This window comes from Pogona vitticeps, chromosome 1 (assembly GCF_051106095.1).
Source record: "Pogona vitticeps strain Pit_001003342236 chromosome 1, PviZW2.1, whole genome shotgun sequence".
Taxonomy (NCBI): Eukaryota; Metazoa; Chordata; class Lepidosauria; order Squamata; family Agamidae; genus Pogona; species Pogona vitticeps.
The window spans coordinates 330159716-330179104 of NC_135783.1; the positions used below are offsets into that span (position 1 = coordinate 330159716).

A 19389-nucleotide genomic window follows, 5' to 3' on the forward strand; every position below is an offset into this window, starting at 1 on the left:
AGGAATGCATTGAAATGCAATTAATCCATTCCAGCCGAAGAAAAAATCACCAAAAAAAAAATCACTGCAAGACTCATTGGTAACGTGGTTAATCCCTTCTGGCCGGAGGTGGGAGTGGGGAGAGAAAAGCAATCATACGTGCAAGACCCATTGGAAATGCACAGAAAATGAACGGAGCAGATCGGAAATGCACAGAGAACAAATGGGGCAGGTCGGAAATGCAAAGAAAGGAAAAAGCTAGGGAAGCATTCAGGACCCATCAGAAATGAGGGGGGAAAACCCCAAAAAGCAACCAACCCCCCAAGACACATCAGAAATGGTGGGGAAGGAAAAAAAAAAACCTCCCAAGACCCATCAGAAATAGGGGGAGACAAAAACCAAACCCCCAAGACCCACTGGAAATGGGGGGGACCCAAAACCCCCAAGACCCATCAGAAATGGGGGGTAACCATAAAACAAACCCCCAAGACCCATCGTAAATGAAAAAAAGCAATCCAAAAAACAAACCCCTCAAGACCCATCGGAAATGGGGGGCAAAAACAAACCCCCAAGACCCATCAGAAATGGGGGGACAAAAAACCAACCCCCCAAGACCCATTGGAAATGGGGGAAAACCCAAAAAGCAACCAACCCCCCCAAGACCCATTGGAAATGGGGGGAAGAAAACCAAAAAACAATCCCCAAGACCCATCGGAAATGGGAAAAAAACACTCCAAAAAGCAACCAACCCCCAAGACCCATCAGAAATGGTGGGGAACCCAAAAAAGCAACCAAACCCCCAAGACCCATTGGAAATCGGGGGAAACCCAAAAAACAAACCCCCAAGACCCACCAGAAATGGGAGGGAACAAAAAAAACCAAACCACCCAAGACCCATTGGAAATGGGAAAAAACACTCCAAAAAGCAACAAAAAACCCCAAGACCCATCAGAATGGGGGAACCCAAAAAAAAAAAAAAAACCCTCAAGACCCATCACAACACAGAAACATAACTCCCCCCAGCTCAAAACCACGCTGCAAAAACACCCAGAACAGTTTTTAAAAAGCAGAAAACAGCACCTTACCTTACCAGGCAGCCCAAAACCTTCCTGCAAACACGGAGTCCCAAGCCTCCGACACACACACTAACTGCTGGAGCGAAAGAGCTACAAAGAAGCAGCCTCATCACCACCTAGACCAGTGGTTCTTAACCTTTTTGAAAGAAACATCCCCTTGAGCCATTGAGGAAGTTATCATCGCCCCCTCCCCGCGGTGATGATATCTTATTTATTTGTTTGTTTGTTTGTTTGTTTGTTTGTTTGTTTAAGACACTTAAATCCAATGACCCCTGAAAACAAAATTAAATTCCAAGAAAATGAAATATCCCCCCCAAAAAGTAACATGTAATGATTTAGTTGCAAGTGAATTTAAAGACGCAAAAAGAAATATAAAAAGGGCATAAAAACAAATGCAGGAACTAAAAATTTCAAGACAAAAAGTCTGAAACTAAATTAAAATTGGAGGAAAATATATATTCATGCACACTGTAAAAAGGCTGCAGCCATCTTCACAGGTTTGGCTTGCTCCAGCGCCCCCCTACTGCCCCCCTTCTGCTGCAGCGCCCCCACGCTGCTCCTTTTTATTCTACCACCCCCCTGAAAAATGAAATCGCCCCCTGGGGGGCATTATCGCCCACATTAAGAACCACTGACCTAGACTTAGTAATTTGAATTTCCCACCTTTTTTCTATGCCTTTTTCTGTTCGTAAGTGGAAGCTCCGGTCACAAGTAGAAGCATAATTTTGCGGCAGGAGCTGGTCGTAACTCAAAAGGGTCATAAGTAGGGGTGTTCATAAGTCGAGACACCCCTGTATTGGATATGTATTCACTATGGAAAATAGGTTAAATGTTGGTTTCCCCCAAAGAATCCTGGAAATTACAGACTTTTTGTTTATTGTTAAAATGCTATACAGACCCCGGCATACTGTAGCTAGGTTTAGGTTTGTGGCTTTCACATGTATTCTGATTGTGTAAAGCCAAAAATATAGGTGCCAAATGTAACTTTAAGCTTTATCTCAAATCTGAAAGCACAGCTCGTTGATTTTTGTAAAAGTATTTTTCCATCTTATCTCTAAAGGAAAGATTCAGGGAAGTAGAAAAATGCAGAGAAAATGCTGCTTTAGAGAAAACACTTTGAAGAAGGCATGTCATGAAACAGTCTATTGTGCCCATCCATTGAAGTACTTCTACTGAAAGCAACATAGAATCATAGAATGATTGAGTTGGAAGGGGCCTTTAAGGCCATCAAGTCCAACCCCTGCTCAAGACAGGAATCCAAATTAAAGAACTGACAGATGGCTGTCCATTTTTCTCTTGAACGCCTCCAGCACTGGATCACTCACCACCTCCCGAGGTAATTGGTTACATTGTTGTACTGCTCTAACAGTTAAGATGTTTTTCCTGATATCACACCCAAATCTGGCTTCCTATAGCTTTGGCCCATTATTACGTGTCCTGCACTCTGGGATGATCAAGAACAGATCCTGCCCCTCCTTTGTATGACTATTGCAGATCACAAGCCATGATGGGGATGTATAATTTCCATGCTTAAAAGGAAGGTACTTCAAAATGCCAGATGCAGGGGAGGGGTATCAGGAGACAGGTATCTAGTTGTCTTGTGTGCTTCCAGAAGCATCTGATGGGGCCATTGTGAGATACAGGAAGCAGGACTAGATGGGCCCTTGGCCTGATCCAGCAGAGCTCTTCTTATATTCTTATCTACTACCTCTCAAGTATCTGAACATGTGAGAGGAGGAGCTTCGTCTTGGTGAAGCTAGCAGCTCTCGGGAATAGCTCCCGGGGAAAGCTAGAACCACTTCGGTCTGGGACCCTTCCAGAAATGGGGGGGGGGCAAGGAAGAGTCAGGAGAGACCCTTCTGCAGCAGCTGGTGAGCCACAGAAGTTAGAAGATTGGGCAGCAACTCAATTTGTCTTTCTTCTGGAAATTCACATCAGCACAGACGAAGATGGGCGCCATTTTTGGCAACTAGCCAAAGACAGCTCCGTTCGCCGAGAATAAGAAAACAGAAGCACGGCGAAAGTATACATCAAAGTAAGTTGAAGCCCTTGTTCTATGAAAAACCTCATTAAATGAAGAACAAGTGATTGTGTGCAAATTTATGACCAAATGAGATAAGGAGCGGCATTCCTAGCATTCCAGCTTTACCCAAGCTGAAGGTCGGGTTATTTCGAAAGGAACAGCCAGGCAGAAATAGCTTGTGTCTCAATTAAAGGAGGAAAAATAACTCTTGAGGAATCAACTGACGGGCCTTGAAAAAATAAATTCTGTTGCAAACTGTTCACTTTGGACCCCTTTTCCTCTGTGGTCATATATTTTTAGACTGTGTGGGACTCTGCTTTCCGTGGATAATATATTGCCGGGACTCTGCTGGATCTCCCTGTTCGGGGGAGGAGAAGGAAGTCTTTGGAAGTAAAAGGAAGAAACGGACTATGAGCTGTGAACTGGGGGCTATGTGGTTTGAACTGAACTGGGATCTTGACAAATGACATTCTAATAATAGAGTCTTGCCGGGTGAAGGTTAAAACAAACTTGGAGAAGAGAAAAGAAGGGGAAAAAAAAGAAGCAACCGGTCTGAAGATATTAGCGACTACAAAGACACTTGAGAGATTTATGTTTTAGATTCCATCTCTTATTTGAATGTACCTGCTATCTTATTGCTAATATGGTATAGTTGTAAGGTGAAATATTAGAAATATTGGATGTGTACTGGGGTAAAGGGGAGAGGGAATTTTAAGTGAAAATAGTGGAAACAGAAAATGGAACCTCCCCCTGAGAAAAATACAGATCGGTGGCTAGACTGGAAAACCTCTTTTCAGATGTCACTGTTGCAAAAATTCATGCAGGTAAATTATTATATTGACCAGATGGAAGACGTGATTGGAGGCTCTAGGGGAGGGAAGGTAGCAGAGGTTAAATTACACCAAAAAGAGATCTCAGAACCGGTTGTATTGATGAAGATATCAGATAATATACAAGGGATGGAGGACCACCCAGTAAGAGATGTAGCGATAGCAGATAAGGAAATTGAGGTTGAAAAGCAAACTTTGAATGATATTGTTTCCCCTTTTAAAATATGGAAGAAAAAAGAGTCGCAGAAACAAAACAAGCACAGGGAGGAAAGGGGAGGGGAGAGCAGGATTTATATTATTTTGGGTCTGCTGAGTGCATTCTCAAGAAAAAAGGAGGGTGAAAGAGGGGATATATTTCACAATTGGCCTTGGTGTTCTGATGCTGTGGGAATAACATAGATTTAAGCTGTATTACACGTATAAGTTGAAAGCTAAAGAGGTTAATACACAGACAAAATAGTCAAAAGAAGAAGAAGGAAAAGAAGAAGAAAGATGAACCTTTATTGGAACATGAATAGATTAGATGTTTATATACTTGATATGTAAGATTGAATGATTATGCATTTGATGTTTTCTTATTCTCAAAACCCTTTTTCCATTCCCCCCCCACTGCCCTTTGCCTTTTGTATTCCTTCCCCATTACCCAATAGTTTTGAAAATAAAATTAAAAAATTAATAAAAAAAAAGAGTAAAAAAAAAAAGTATCTGAACATGTGAGAAAACTATTTTGCCCCTTCGGAGGTCCTGATTGATGGCCTGTTTTGTGAAAGTCAAGCTAACAGCCCAACTATCTACTTCAGCAATTTGTCTGTATGCAGCCTGTATTAGATTTCAGGGCACCCCAAAGTTACTTTTATTTAATTGCACCTTACAGCAACTGCCTTGAGACATGAACTTATAGAATAAGGGATAATTAATTAAAGACTTTAATGGCTTCTAGCTTTTTACTCAGCCCCCCCCCCCCTTGAATTCTAGCAACAGCAAAAGCAATTGTCCCTATAATTTCTGTTAAGAAATATTAGCTATGATGCCTGAAGGGTGGTATTATGATACCCAGATGCCTCCATAATTGTTCCTGTGTTCCCAGTATTCTTGGCACAAACAGAAGTTGCTTCTGCCTAACAGCTGTGTTAGAAACACATCCAGTAATAAAACTATCCCAGTCCTCTTGGGTGTACAAGAGCTTCTCATTGCTCCACATTTCAATCCCACAGCCCTTACTGTGTTTTTGTTGTGGTTGTAAATCTAAACCAGCTAAGTAGATGTTCTAGTGGGTTCCAGATGGTGTTGCCTCCCTGTCTGGGTGTATGAAATTACAGCTGTGACTCCAACAGCATGTGAGGACTCAAGCACTAGACAGGAGCAACAGGTGGCATCAAACATGAAGAGTTCCTGCACCCTCAAAGCTGCTGAAGGGGGAAGGGAAATACTGTTTTAAAGGTAGTTAGCTCCTGCCTCCCTACATCTGCCCAGCTTCTTCTTGTGATGCTACCAGGATTAGATTATGTTCTGTTTATTTTACCAAACCATGCTACTTGTAGCTTCATGTTCAGTGTTTCTTGTTAAACATACAGTGCACACACAGGGTAAAAACCACGCTTTCTTTACATTGATTGAAGTTTTGATTTCAAGGAATTGGTACAGGTTTTTTAGCTTTAAATGAAAAGTACCTTTTGATTCAGCATTCACTATTACTCAGAGTACTCTGTACTGAAATAGAAAATTCTTATAATGCCTCATCTAATATGTCAGAGATTGGGGATGGCTGGGCCTCCAGATGCAGTTGGGCTTCAGTTCTCATGATCCCTCTCCACTGGTTCTGCAGGTCAGAAGCGAACAGAGCTGAAACCACCAACGCTTGTTCAGTCACACATTCCCCAATTAGGGGAATATGCCACGGTGCTGTCATTTTAAAATGGAAAAGGCATTTGAAGAGCATGTCTCTGGTACAATTTAGAATGAGCGATTAGAATTGTTCTAGCAACAGCACTGGAAATGGAATACAAAACAAGAATCAGTTTAAGATACCCTGCTACCACTGGGGGAACAGAACTGGTAAAACCACTCCTTAATACAGTATCTATCACTTACCTTGAAAGCCCTATTAAGGTGATAAGTCAGTTCCAACTTGACAACAAAGAACACACAAACACATATCACTTAGTAAAGCATTAGCACAGAATTTGGTGCTATAATTTTCTCTGTGTGGCTGGTATTTCTTCTTTGTAAAATATGACAAACATTATGTTTGCCATTGAACAATACTTTGTGTATGGCTGCACTCAGTTAAAACAGTATTTGTGCTTACATGTAAGGCCTATTCTACAGTCACTTTCCTTCCTGCACTTCTGTTGCATGAGGGTAGAAAAACGACATTTTTAAAAGCTTAAATATTAGGCACACCTTAGGATTTTGTGTCTGAGGATGTTTGATGAGCACTGCAACCTGTAGCCACTGTCCGTACTCCTGAACATTCCATTATTCTTCAGCAATGAGTAGTTGAAATGTAATTCTAAATGTTCTACATATTCATTCTGGAGTTCCAACGTTCTCTTCAACCAGAGTGATAACACAATGTAAGGTGGCAGTGACTGCAGTTTTAAATTTACAAGTTGCAAAAAAGAATGACTAAAAACAGTGTTATAAAATATTAGCGTATCAATAAGACTCAACATTCCAATGGACTTTTTTTTTTTAAATTAACTTTTAAGAAGATTTTTTTAACATTAAAATGGTCACTTATTAAAAACTAATAACATCTGTTTCAGGTTTGCATGACCATTTATCATGTAATTTGTTCTATTAATACACAGTTCTATGAGTCTGGTCTTGCACATCACTTAAAATAAAAGGATCTTATATTCGTGGTTAGATATTCATGTATAAAGTCACCATGTGAACCCATGTCCATTGTATGCCTAGTCCCAGCATTATATCTTGAAAAGTCCCTGTGAAAGACCCCAAGAAGTCTATTTCAGAAAAGAATTATAAGAAGGGCATGATTTTGTATCCACCCTTGTACTCAATGGAACAGAGGTACAGAAACAAGGATGATGAAAAGCTGTCTTTCATCTATTAAAAATATGCAGAATGTCCAGAGTATTTCCTCACAAGACAATATTTAAATTCATTAAATTGACGTCCCCATCTTTGTATCACTCTTTAGTCTTCAAGCAGCAACTCCAGCTCCTCTATTGGTAACCGTATTCTCAACTCTTTCTCAGTCATGAGATCAATTAAGTCTTGCAGTTCATCTGGGAAATACTCAATGGCATCCATATATAACACCTGGGAATACAATATTAAAACAATCAGCCCACCACTCTCTTGTAAAAACACAATGAAACTATTTCTCAATTAACAGAAGGGCAAGTTTATCCTTTCCTTGGTACTGGCCACCAAGAAATGCATGACGCAGAAAGAACCAAGGAGGGTTTTACAAAAGCTAAATGTGCACCTTTCCCAAGAAAAGGTCAAAATATTAGATAAATAGTGCTACAGTGGTGCCCCACATGACGACGATAATCCATTCCATAGAAATCGCTGTTTAGCGAAAACATTGTCTTGCGAAAACCATTTCCCCATTGGAATGCATTGAAACCTGTTTAATGCGCTCCAATGGGGAAAAATCATCGTTGTTCTGCGAAGATTGCTCATAGGGAGGCTATTTTGCAAAGCGCCTATCAGCTGTTAAAATGGCTGCCCTGCGAAGCATCAGTCTCGAAAACACCCATTTTGCGAAGCACCGATCAGTTAAAATCGTTGTCTTGCAAAAATTGGTTTGTGAAGCAAGGACCCAAAGATCGTCCAGCGAAAATCGTCCATTGGAATCACTGTTTTGCGAATCACTATAGCGATTGCAAAATCCCATCATCATGCGGATTCGTTGTTTTGAGAGGTCATCATCTAGCGAGCCACCACTGTACCTTGGGAGGAAATTCTTTGGAAGGAGTGGGGAAAGGTGCTTTACATAGCAATAGGGAGCTTCTCTTGTGTCTCCAAACCTTACACAGCACCCTATATCTCAAGTTTGTCCCCTTTCAATCTTTCAGTCCCTAGAACAATAACAAAGCATAAAATAATTTCTATTTGGTGCACAAAGCTTTCTTCTTCTGAAATAAATACTTGAGAATTGGCTCTGGTGTTTGATCACAAAGATACACTTTGAAATACATGCTGACCTGCTAAAAACCGCAGCAGTTAAGAACTATGAGCTCTTTGCAGTGAAGAATTCTGGACATTTGGACATGAAAATACTTTTCTGTGTCTGTCCCACTATATTTTAAATTGGGCGAATCTTCCAGATGTCTTTGGCATATAGTTCCCATTAGTCCTGACCAGCAGAGCCAATGATGAAGTTTTATGGAATCTGCACCAGAAAAACATCTGACAGCCAACATATACATAGCTTGTATTCCACAGAACCATAAATGGAAAGGACTTCAAAGATCACCCAATTATTTCAATACAGGAAATATGCTAATATAGGCTAGGTCTTAAGTGGCCATGGACAGAGCTATACTCAAGTCCAATATTCTTGGTAGTTCATTTAAAATGAAAGAGCAGGAGGATAAGCAGGAGTAATAAAGCAGCAGAAGCAGCATGCAATAGAACTTGCTAGAACCTACTTTTGTCCATGGGCAGTTCTGAAGTGCTCTGTAAAATAATCCTTTACTTTTTTCTTTATCTCCCAAAGAAACCTAAAAGAGCAAGGGAAATAATTGCATTTGTAATCACTCTTTTCAAAGAAGCACAATTTTAAGGCTGACATCCTCTTAACAAAAACAATGTAAAGCAGTCCTTCCCCCCACGCAAGGGCTCCCAACCTTGGGCCTGGACTAAAACACTTAGAAGCCTTCACCACCACCTCTGCTGGCAAGGATTTCTGGAAGTTGAAGTCCAAGAATATCTGGAGGCCCAAGGTTGGGGACCACTATGTTATACAACCATGTCACGTGCCCAATCTCACCACCAGTGCACTATTGGTTGCACAAAGGAAAACCTACTGGAAAGGGACACCTAGATGACTGGCCTTTCACAATCATATAATGGATGTAAAATATTTTATAGCATCATAGGAGATACAATTAGACATTCAAACTAAGAATTTATCTAAGAAAACATTGTAATGACCTTATTTTAAAGAACTGTGTATAAATATGACACAACATGAAAGTCTAAGTGGTCTGTATCCTTGACTTCCCATGGCTTTTTGTATAGAACCAAGCTAGGCTTCATGAGATGGCCAAACTAGCATTATGAGTACACTATACTGTATGTAACAGAATGGATTTTGTGAGTAAAACTGCTCCACCTGCACAGAGCAGGACTTACTCACCTTCCTCCTCCTTCTACAGCAGTGGTTCCCAACCTTAGGTAGCCCAGGTTGTTCTTGGACTGCAACTCCCAGAAAACCAGGCAGGACAGCTGGTGATGAAGGCTTCTGGGAACTGCAGTCCAAGAACACCTGGCTTACCCAAGGTTGGGAACCACTGCTCTATAGCATCTATAGGCAGCTGGACTGAAGGCCAAATATAACCTGGAGAGACCCCCTCGGGCCCTTCTGCACTTCATCTTCTTGGACCACAGAGAGAAAGTAAAAGGGGGGATGAGGGTTCACGGTATTGGTGTTCCAACAGCCAGGTGTCTGCAGAAGGTGGGACTCCGAGACTTCTTATAACACTGAGGCTGAGACTACTCTGGGAAAAAAATGTGGGAAATGCTACAGCTTGGAGACAGCTGATTCTCATTTTTCCACTGATCACATGACACAAAAGGAAGTAAGAAACAGCCTAAAGCCCCCTTCCCCAACAAATCTGTAGTTTTTCCACTCAGCTGCTCAAGCTTCTACTTTTTTTAAAGTACTGTTACATCAGTTCAAGTGTGTGATTCTTCAAACAATGCCAAAAGGGAGGAAAAGCTGAGCACACAAACATGTAAGCAGTGTACATGCTTTGTGTACATATTTGTGTGCTCAGCTTGTCCTCTCCCCTCCCCTCTTGTCTCCCAAGGGAGAAAACAAATGAAGTAAATTAGCATTTTCCTTTTGCACCCTGAGTATGTTTACTCTTCCTTCCCTTGATCAGCCCATGGAAAGTGAGGGAGCTGAGAATCTGAGTACACCTAGGAAGCACCTCAATGGCTGGCTTCCAAGCTCAGGGTCCTATCAGCTTCCAAGGCACCAGGTGAGTGAACTCTGCCCCCTCTACCTCTTCCCTGTGTGGGGAAAGCAGGTGGGGAGGGTAGCGATCACCCTGCCTTGGGCAGTAAGACAGTGGAACCAATGACCTCGAGAGGTGGTGAGTGTTTCACCAATGGAGGCCTTCAAGCGAACCTTAAACAACCAGCCAGCAAATATTCTTTGATTTGTATGCCGGCATCAAGCAGGGGGTTGGAACTGATGGCTTTATAGACCCCTTCCAACTTCACTATTCTATGATAATCAATGTCTGCTGCAGATCAGCCCCTGGGGGTGGGGCCTAGGGGATGGGACTTTTTGCTTTAAATGAGTGTGTCCCAGGACCAAAAATTCTCAATTTCTCTGATTCTGTCTCTGGCCATAATATGGTAAATAGGAAAGCCAATTAGATTTGCATAAACCTGGGAGGCAGGAAAGTTTTAAGGGTCAGATCGTACTTCTGCACTATTAAAGAGCAGGTCAGTTAGGTGTAGCTCATCAGCCATGGAAGTCAGCCCATCTTGGAGAAGGAAAACTCCAATTTCAAACCTCCACTGCCTTGTGGCTATATCCACTCATGGAAAAGGCTTCAGGAGTTAACCTAGAGGCAAAATCTGGAGCTGGAGTCCCAAAGGCAGTTCGTGTCGTTCTCCCAACTCCTGTGATGTTGCTGGAACCAGTTGTATTGGCTCTTGCCTTTCCACTGGACCATTTCAGCAACGTGGAGGGGGTGATCTGCTGCTTGGGTAACAGCCTATCCTCCATATTACTTTACCCAGGCTTCATGCTCTCGAGAGGACACTCCTTGATACAGAGCATGTTACCATAGTCTCTCGAGACTGAAGGATGCCTATGCTATGCTATGGCTCATGTAGTAGGTTATTTGCATATACCAATGAGAGTGGTTGGGAGGCGGAGCCAGAGAGAACAGAAGGGAGGGGTGAGTCAGTTCAGTCAGTTTAAGTCGGAGAGGAGAGTCTGACGTGAGAAGTCAGTTAGAGGGAAAATTAGTTTGGGAGTTTTGTGTCAGAGAGAGATTTTAGGGAGTGAACAGTCAGAGTGTTATCTGCATTAGTTAAGTACAGAAGAGATTAAAGAAATATACGGGACGGGATGCTTGGTTTAACTTTAAGAATGTGCTTAAGAGCTATTCCTGAAACCACTTGTAACCAATAAACCTGTTGTTATTTCAAAGTTAAGTACTCAATGGACCTCATTCTTTCATAGTAAACATAGCTGGTAAAGAGATCAACTGGTGGCAGCGTAGTAAAGGACCTGGTGAGTGCCTGAGATTGGGTACATAATCTAGGTACATGCAAGAGGCATGTCAGAGACTGATGATGAGCGACCGGGTACTGAGACGTGTTAGCTTGTAGGACGGTCGTGACAGGGAGCAAAGAGAGTCACAACCCCTGTGGTCCTCCCAACTGGTACAGAGGGGCTGTGGCAGGGATCTCCCTCTCTGTACTAAATCAGTTTTCCATTACTGATCTGTAGGAGCCTCGTGGCGCAGTGGTTAAACTGCTGCACTGCAGCCCAAACTGTGCTCATGACCCGGGGTTCAATCTCAGGAAGCCAGCTCCTTAACTCAGCCTTCTATCCTTCTGAGGTCAGTAAAATGAGTACCCAGCTTGCAGGGGTGAGTGGGGAGGGGGCAATATGTAGCCTGCATAATTGAGTGCTTTAAGCACTATGGGGCAGTATATAAGCACCATCCTTTGCTTTTTAAAATTATTTTTAATTTTATTTTATTTTATTTGCTTTGCTGTATATACTCATGCATACACAACACATGAAAAATCTGCTTCTGGGGTTTGGGACTCCAAAAGAATGATGGGGGAATATTGTGCAGAGCTGGTGACAAATCTCACTTCCCTTACATGAATATAGAAAAACCTAGTTTCAAAATTGATATATTTTGTATATAAAATCAGATTTTCAATAATTCTGTGGTCCAATGACTGTTTTTTAAAACGTACTTTTCTGAGAATTTTTAATCCATACATCAACATTAAAGAATCACCTCCTACAGGATTAGTTGGGAAAGGTTAGTATATATGGGGATTCTCTCTCACCATAAAGTATATATATAGCCTCCACAGCAATGGGCAATGAGCCCCATTTTCAGTCTCAATTGCATGTTCAAATAAAGCTTTAATCCGATTTGTTAACCCAGTTTCAGGGATTGTTGCATATATATCTCCAGTAACTCCCCTGAAATGAAGGAAAAGCAGAACAAAATTATCAGAGAATCAACAATGTATGGTTATTTTTTTGCTAGTTTTTCATTAAAAAGTCAAAGAGAAAAGGTGGTATTGGCTAATCCTTCACTGTTGAAACAATGGCGTCATCACAATTCCAAAGCCTGTACTGACAGTCAAAATGGATTAATGCTGACAGGGGGGGGTTGGAAATTGTAGTCCAAACAGCAACATTTCCAAGATCTGTGACTACAAAAATTACCCAAATGCTGAGTTTTGATTATGAAAAGCAATTTCAGCAGACATATTTTACCGTAATGCCAAAAGCTTTCAAAATTACAATTAGCTTGTCTGGCAACTTGGCAACTATATCCCTTCCTATGGATGGCTGACTTGACTACAGTGATCTAAGCCTTAATTAGCTCTCAAGTAGACTACTGCAATGTGCTCTACAGGGGGCTGCCCTTGGCAACTATTCAGAAACTATACCTAATGCAAATTGCAATGGACAGACTGTTATCTGGCATGCACTTTCAGGGACGAGACATCACCAAACTTAATCATATTGCACTGGCTTCCAATTTATATCTCAGCTCAATATAAAAGTATTGTTTTAAAGCCCAAATGGTTTTTTAAAAGTCTGTTTTCAATAGTTTTTAAAACTCTGTTTTCATAATGTAATTTCACTGTACAGTACATCACTGAGGGCCCTAAGAGTCAGAAAAGCAATATCCAAAATAAATAATAACAAAACACTTGAGTCAGAACCAGACAATCTCCTTTATGCTGCATAATATGGGTAGGGAAGCTGGTGTCATCCAGATGTTGTACACTAAAACCCCAATAGCCCCTCACTCTTGGTGCTGCTGACTTGGGACTCATGCAGCCCAAAACATTAAGAAGGCTCCAGGCTGCCTACCCTCCAGTGCTGCATATTTATTTCTGAGCAGAAAAATAAATGGAAATGGCTATTAGGGTTACATTAGGAAACACACAGTATGATTTAGTGGCTTCAATGCTGAATTGTGATATGGAAAATACATAGCTAAACCTCCATTAGATCATGGAGCTCATGGTACATTTTTGCCCAAAGTCAGATCCCAAATGTCTAGAAAGCGGGACAAGATTAAAAAAAAAACTTATGTAAGTAACTTTTGTGAAAGGACGTGAAAGTGGCTTGTGCAAATTCCACGAGTTTACAACAGCAGTGGACAAAGTGTAGCCCTCCAGGTCTTGCTGAATGGCCACTGTTTTCATCACTGTTGGCTCCTCCAGTTAGGGCTGTCCACAGCCACAGCACAACAACAGTTGCAGGGCTGCATTTTGCCTATTGCTGGGTAATTACCATCACCAAAGAACATCACTTGTAGGAGTGATACTACCTCTGGACATTTTCAACCAGTTTCTTCCTTATCTGCTCCGCTTGGATGGCAAACAGCCAGGGCTCCAGCGATTTTGTTGTTCGTGTGACACCATCAAAAAAACGCCGTGCTTTGCTAGCATTGTGAGACTTGCTCTGGATCTGGATGTATGTCCTCCAGAGGGACTGGTTGCTAGGATACCTCTTCAAAGCCTCCAACAAAGCTTCGCGAAGGGGATTCAAAGGATAGACGCTCTTTTTCATGTGATACTGGAGCAAACTTGCATGCATCAGCGTGATAGATTCAAGAATCGTGGCAACATTCCGGTCGCCTAGCTTTTCACCAAGTTCCTTGCCTCTAAGTTTCTCAAAAACGTTCCTGTATATGGATAGTGCAGAATCAATCCCAAGGGTTAAATACTGGAAAAGGATGTAACAGCCAGTAAAACCAACCAGGTGGGTGGAACTGCCAATATGGTCTTGATTAGAGCAGGAGCTCTCATTTAAGTAATCTTGGAGCAAATGTTCGTACGTCTTCCGTGCTTTCAAGATGTTCACGGATAATACTTGTCCACTGTAAGGCATGTAAGGCCCCCTCTCAGCCAGACTAGTCAGTATGTGAGTAGCACGAGACTCAAGAGTTCCTGATGGACTCCCTTGTAATTCTGTTTCCAGTTCGGCATAAAGCAGGCCAAGGTGGCAGAACTGGGGACTTTTGATCCCAGCTGCTCCTGCTGCACTGAGAGATGTATCAAAAACTTTTCTCGCGTCATCTATGTTGCCAAGTACCCATTCCAGGTAGGCATAAAGTTGCCAAAGAGAAACATCATTCCGATTGTCAGGAGCTTTAAGAAGAGTCTTGGCTAATTTTTTACTTTTCTTTCCTTGCAGTTTTAGTCGCTTTTTGTTTCCCATTTTCAAACACCGAACAACCTGCAGGATAACATAATAAATTAAATTTAATATAATACAACCCTAGAGTAAAAATGGATAATGGCAGACAGTCTGAGGATACTTTCCACCGCCCCTAATCCTTTCTTGTCACCTCCAATTTACAGAAAATGAGGAGGAGGGCTGGCAAAATATGTGAGTGGATGGATTCTTGTTTTACAGAAAAATCTCTCCCCCTTTAGGCACTCATAAGCAGATTTCTGCATTTTTAGCAAACAAAAATAATAGCCAGTATCTGTGGCTTCAGTTATTGTCCCACCTCCTTATACGTACAAGGTTCGCTACTATCCAGTTTCACATGTCATTTTGCATTTTTTGTGGCCTTTAGCCTATAAGCCATTGCATCAGAGACCTGTCAAGAATTCCATACACATAAATGCTTAAAACAGAGACAGGTATAGTATTTATCTTTGCTGTTTCTGCCTGAGGTCAGCAATTCCTGCTTTTTAAAAAAATAATATGCAAACTGCCAGACACTTCCTGCTGGAGAACAAGCTACAAATGCTGGTAGGGAGGAGAGGCCATGAAAGCCTAAGGCCATGCAGGGCAATTTATGTAGCACCCCTGTTCCTTCTTGCCCTCTCTTTTTTCCCCTACAAGAAAGGCAACTGATCTCTTATGTAGGTCATGGTCCCCTTTGTACTATTTATCACCTCAAAATATTAGTTTTTCAAAGCTGGAAATCAATCTCCAGTCAATTCTGGCTTCATTTTGTTTTATATTTATTGCAATTTTGGCTTCTGCAGAAGCCCCAGTTGCTCCCAAGAGAGCAACTTTTCCCTGGACGCAATGAAATTGTTCACCCTTGCTTGAGACAGACAAACCAATTGATACACTTAAGAGTATGTGAGCCTAAGAATTTTCCTGTCATTGTATTAGCACTTCGATACAATTTCACAGAATAACTGAGTTTGAAGGAGCCTATAAGGCCATCGAGTCCAATCCCCCTGCTCAATGCAGGAATCCAAGTCAAAGCAGATCTGACAGATGGTTGTCCGATTTTCTCTTGAATGCCTCCAGGGTTGGAGCATTCACCACCTCCCAGAGTAATTGGTTCCAGGGTCGTACTGCTCTAACAGTTAAGAAGTTTTTCTTGATATTCAACCTAAATCTGCTTTCCTCTAACACACTCGTTGCGTGTCCTGAACTCTGGGATGAACGAGAACAGATGCTGTCCTTCATCTGTATTTGAAAAGTGCTATCATAGTCTTCTTTTCTCAAGACTAAACATACCCAGTTCTTTCAGTTTTTCCTCACAGGGCTTGGTTTCCAGTCCCCCGATCATCCTAGTTGCTCTCCTCTGAACTCGCTCCAATTTATTGCCATTAGACTCACCATTTTGGCGAGAAGTCCTGCTTCATGATCTGTTAAAGATGATGAATCATGAAGCACAAAGCTTCCCCCCATGAACCGACGAAACATGAATTTATTCGTCAATTCATGGAGGGTTAGACAGAAAAAAAAAAACATGTCTAATTGGCATCCTTCTTAAAGTGCAGTGTCTAGAACTTACATGTAAGTGAAAACCTGACAGATTGTTTTAGCAATTCCCTCACAAATGGACATTCATATGCTATTTAGAATATGCAATCATCCACACACCAATCCCTAGTCATTTTCCCATTCAAATAAGCATACAGCCAATTCATACACAACTTGAATAACTGTCATCACGACAATACCTATGTGCCGTTCTATGAATGTGGCAGTGAGCAACAGCAAAGCCTTATTTTTCCGAATATGTCTCCATCCAAAATAGCAAAGATGGTTCTATCCATTTAACTTTTCCATAAGAGGTGAGAAGGCTCTACAATCAAAAAAACTATAACAGACCCCGTGTCTCCAGGTTGGGGAAAAAACGGTGTTTTACCGCTGCAAAGGCTCACATAGATCAATGTGAGACCTCTGACTAGCCAGGTCATCTAGTAACCTATGTACTAGGGAGAGGGGATAGAAAGAGATGCACAAGTACGGCATATTTACATGTAAGTTTGCTATTTATAGGAGACTAAGACGACAACAAGGTTCTTACCTTAGAAATTTCATACTGAAGCCAAAAAACAGAGAGGTCAGATTTTTCTTTTCCTGAAAATAGGGGCAGCATCACATGGAATAAATTCTGGATGAATTCTTCCCCTTCCTTTGGGTGGCCCACCTGCTTTCCTCCTTGAATCACAGAGTCCATGCAACCTATAGGACTGATTCCAGAGACTGGCAAATCAAAAGAGGTCAGAGGCCCTTGACTGTGTTGCCTGTTGTCAAAAATGTTGTTCTCATCCATTGCTAAGTAGACAAAAGATGGGAGGAGCTGGCACACACATGGTACTCCCAAGAACTGTAAGAATGAACACAGCAGCTGGAACTGAAGGTCTGAGTTGGAAATTTTTATTAATGATGGGCCAAGATCGTCAAACACAACCTGCAAAAGATTAAAATGCAGTTAACACCTAAATGGGAGGAACTTTGGGGGTGGGGGAATGGCTGAAATCCTGTTGTGCAGCTCCACGCATACAATGGTGACGATGTCAGCAGCAGCAAACTGCTGTTAATTAAAGGCTTCCTTTGGTGATTTCTAGGTGCACGTACATTTGTTGCATTGTGTACCAAGTTGTGTGCACCCTAAAATGGCCTTCGATCAGTGGCAAACCATTATTGTCATCCCCTTTGGGTCTGTTCAACTGTGCAACAGGATTTCAACCAAGGTCTCCAACCAAGAGTCAGAGGCTGGAAAGTTCCATTCAAGAAGAATAAAAATACTGTAATGGCATGCTGAAGCAATGCACACATTAGCAACGGAAGCTATTTTTTTCAAAATGACACAAGACTACAAAATTTCAGTTTAGGTTACAATTGGTGGAAGGGATGAATAGTAGTAACAGCGTTGAGAGTAATAATGTAACGACAGCAACAAGAACAACATGCCATCGCTATTTCTGCTCCTAGTTCATCAGTATAGTTGTGATTTTTCACACTACAGGGTCACTGGGTCAAGGTGCACGCAATCCAATATTCAAAGCAGAGGAAACAAGCCTGAAAGGGCAGTGAAGCAGAGGAAATGGAAAGCAAAGAAGCAAGATAGTTGAAGCACACTCAGACTGGGTTAACACTAGGGCAAAGGTAAAGTTTCTTAAAGCCTTTTCGGTGTTTTAAATCTGTTTTTTGTAACCTCACATTTTAAATATAATGTTATCAATTCTTCTTTAATATTTGACTAACTAACTGTTATTGCTTTTTAATATTGTGTTTTTAATTATGTAAGCTGCCCTGGGTCCTTTTTTAAAAGAAAGGAAAGGTACAAATATTTTAAATAAATAAATACAATAAAATTTGGATCCTTGGGACAGATGTGGGAGGAGCTTTTAATATTGGGAAACCACTTCTGGATTGCCACCATCAAGATGGCTGCCAGCCATCCAGTGGTGACTGTTCAATATTAAAGTCTCCCCCTGTTCCGAGACCCTCAAAGACTTCCCTAAGTCAAAAAGGATCCCTAGTGTGCCTCAGAACCCAAAGGAAAAGGAATAGGAAACTTTAAATTAAATTAAATCAAATAGTAATATTGTAGGCTGATGACACTATCAAAAGTTAAAGTCAGTCAAATAAATGTCAGGCATATCTTATTTTAACCATAGAAGCTGGTCCACATGCACAGTTCCCATGAAGATAATTGACTAGATAAGTTTCAAATTTGTTCACACCACAAAGTTGAGGGAAGCAAGTGCCAAGTATTCTTATAATGCCTCTGCATGTCTTAAGACAAAGGTGCGTTCACCAGAACATTATATAAGTAATCTTGAAAGCAGCAGGCCTTAGTTTTATTGTCCTACCAACCTGTCTCTCTGGATCTTCACAATCATCTAATGTCTGTTTCTTAGTTTTGTCTGGCCGCCAGGGCACCCAATGCCTTTCTTCACGTGAGCGCTCAATACGAAGCCAATGTTGCCACTTGGGTAAAGATCTATCCTTTAAATCTTCTTCTTCGTCTTCTAGGTCTTCCTCATCTCCATCTATACAAAAGACAAGGCAAAGCAACAGTTTCAAAATCCAATCTATTCTAAAAAGTTGAGCTGAACTTATGAATAATATTAAAAATCTGCTCTCCATGAAAAAGTTTTGTGCAATAAATTCATATTTTGAGACAGAAGTGGACAAAGGACACACATGTTCATACAAGACCCAACCCCAACATGCTAAGCTTTGTCTGCTGATGGAGATATCTCCTGTTTAGGCAGGCATGAGTAGATGGCCACTTCAAACATTAATGCTCACCAGGAAAAGGATGAAGATTGAAGAATGGAGATAGTGGAAGCACAGCATGCAAAAAAAAAAAAAAAAAAAAAACCCACAGTATTTCCTCCCAAGCTTTCAGCCCTGAGGTAACAGGCAGAATTCATGCACAGGACAACATTTATTACAAAAAATATCAAGTCCCATTAGCTTTCATCAACAGAGCTAATAGTTTGGGATGATGGAGGTGGAGTCTAACTAACTGGAATACCACAAGCTATTCATACATTTTAGACTGGCTTTACCAATTACCAGAGGAATAGTTGGACTAAGTCTGTAGTAAAACTAGAGGAATTCTTGTAGCACCTTAAAGGCTAACACATTTATTACAGCACATAGATACATCTGATGAAATGGACTATAGTCCACATAAATTTCATGCCTTAATTAATTTGGTCATCTTTAAAACACTACTTTCTCTAAACCAGAGGTAGGCATAACCTTGGTACTCTATAGATATTTTGGATTCCCACTCCTACTAATCTAAGCCAACACACTCAGCTG

At 41.3% G+C, this 19389-nt stretch overlaps 1 protein-coding gene across 1 annotated transcript in view; it reads right to left on the reverse strand.

Moving 5' to 3' along the window:
• Positions 1-6418: 6418 nt before the first annotated feature.
• NRDE2 (NRDE-2, necessary for RNA interference, domain containing) overlaps positions 6419-19389 on the reverse strand; it is a 39116-nt gene continuing 26145 nt past the window's right edge. Inside the window, exons 9-14 of the mRNA XM_020807590.3 lie at positions 18430-18605; positions 16631-17017; positions 13670-14580; positions 12162-12300; positions 8537-8608; positions 6419-7196 (exon numbers count right to left, since the gene is read on the reverse strand). Of these exons, the coding sequence (XP_020663249.3) occupies positions 7071-7196; positions 8537-8608; positions 12162-12300; positions 13670-14580; positions 16631-17017; positions 18430-18605 (1811 nt within the window). The 3' untranslated portion in view covers positions 6419-7070. The remainder of the gene's footprint in view (positions 7197-8536; positions 8609-12161; positions 12301-13669; positions 14581-16630; positions 17018-18429; positions 18606-19389) is intronic.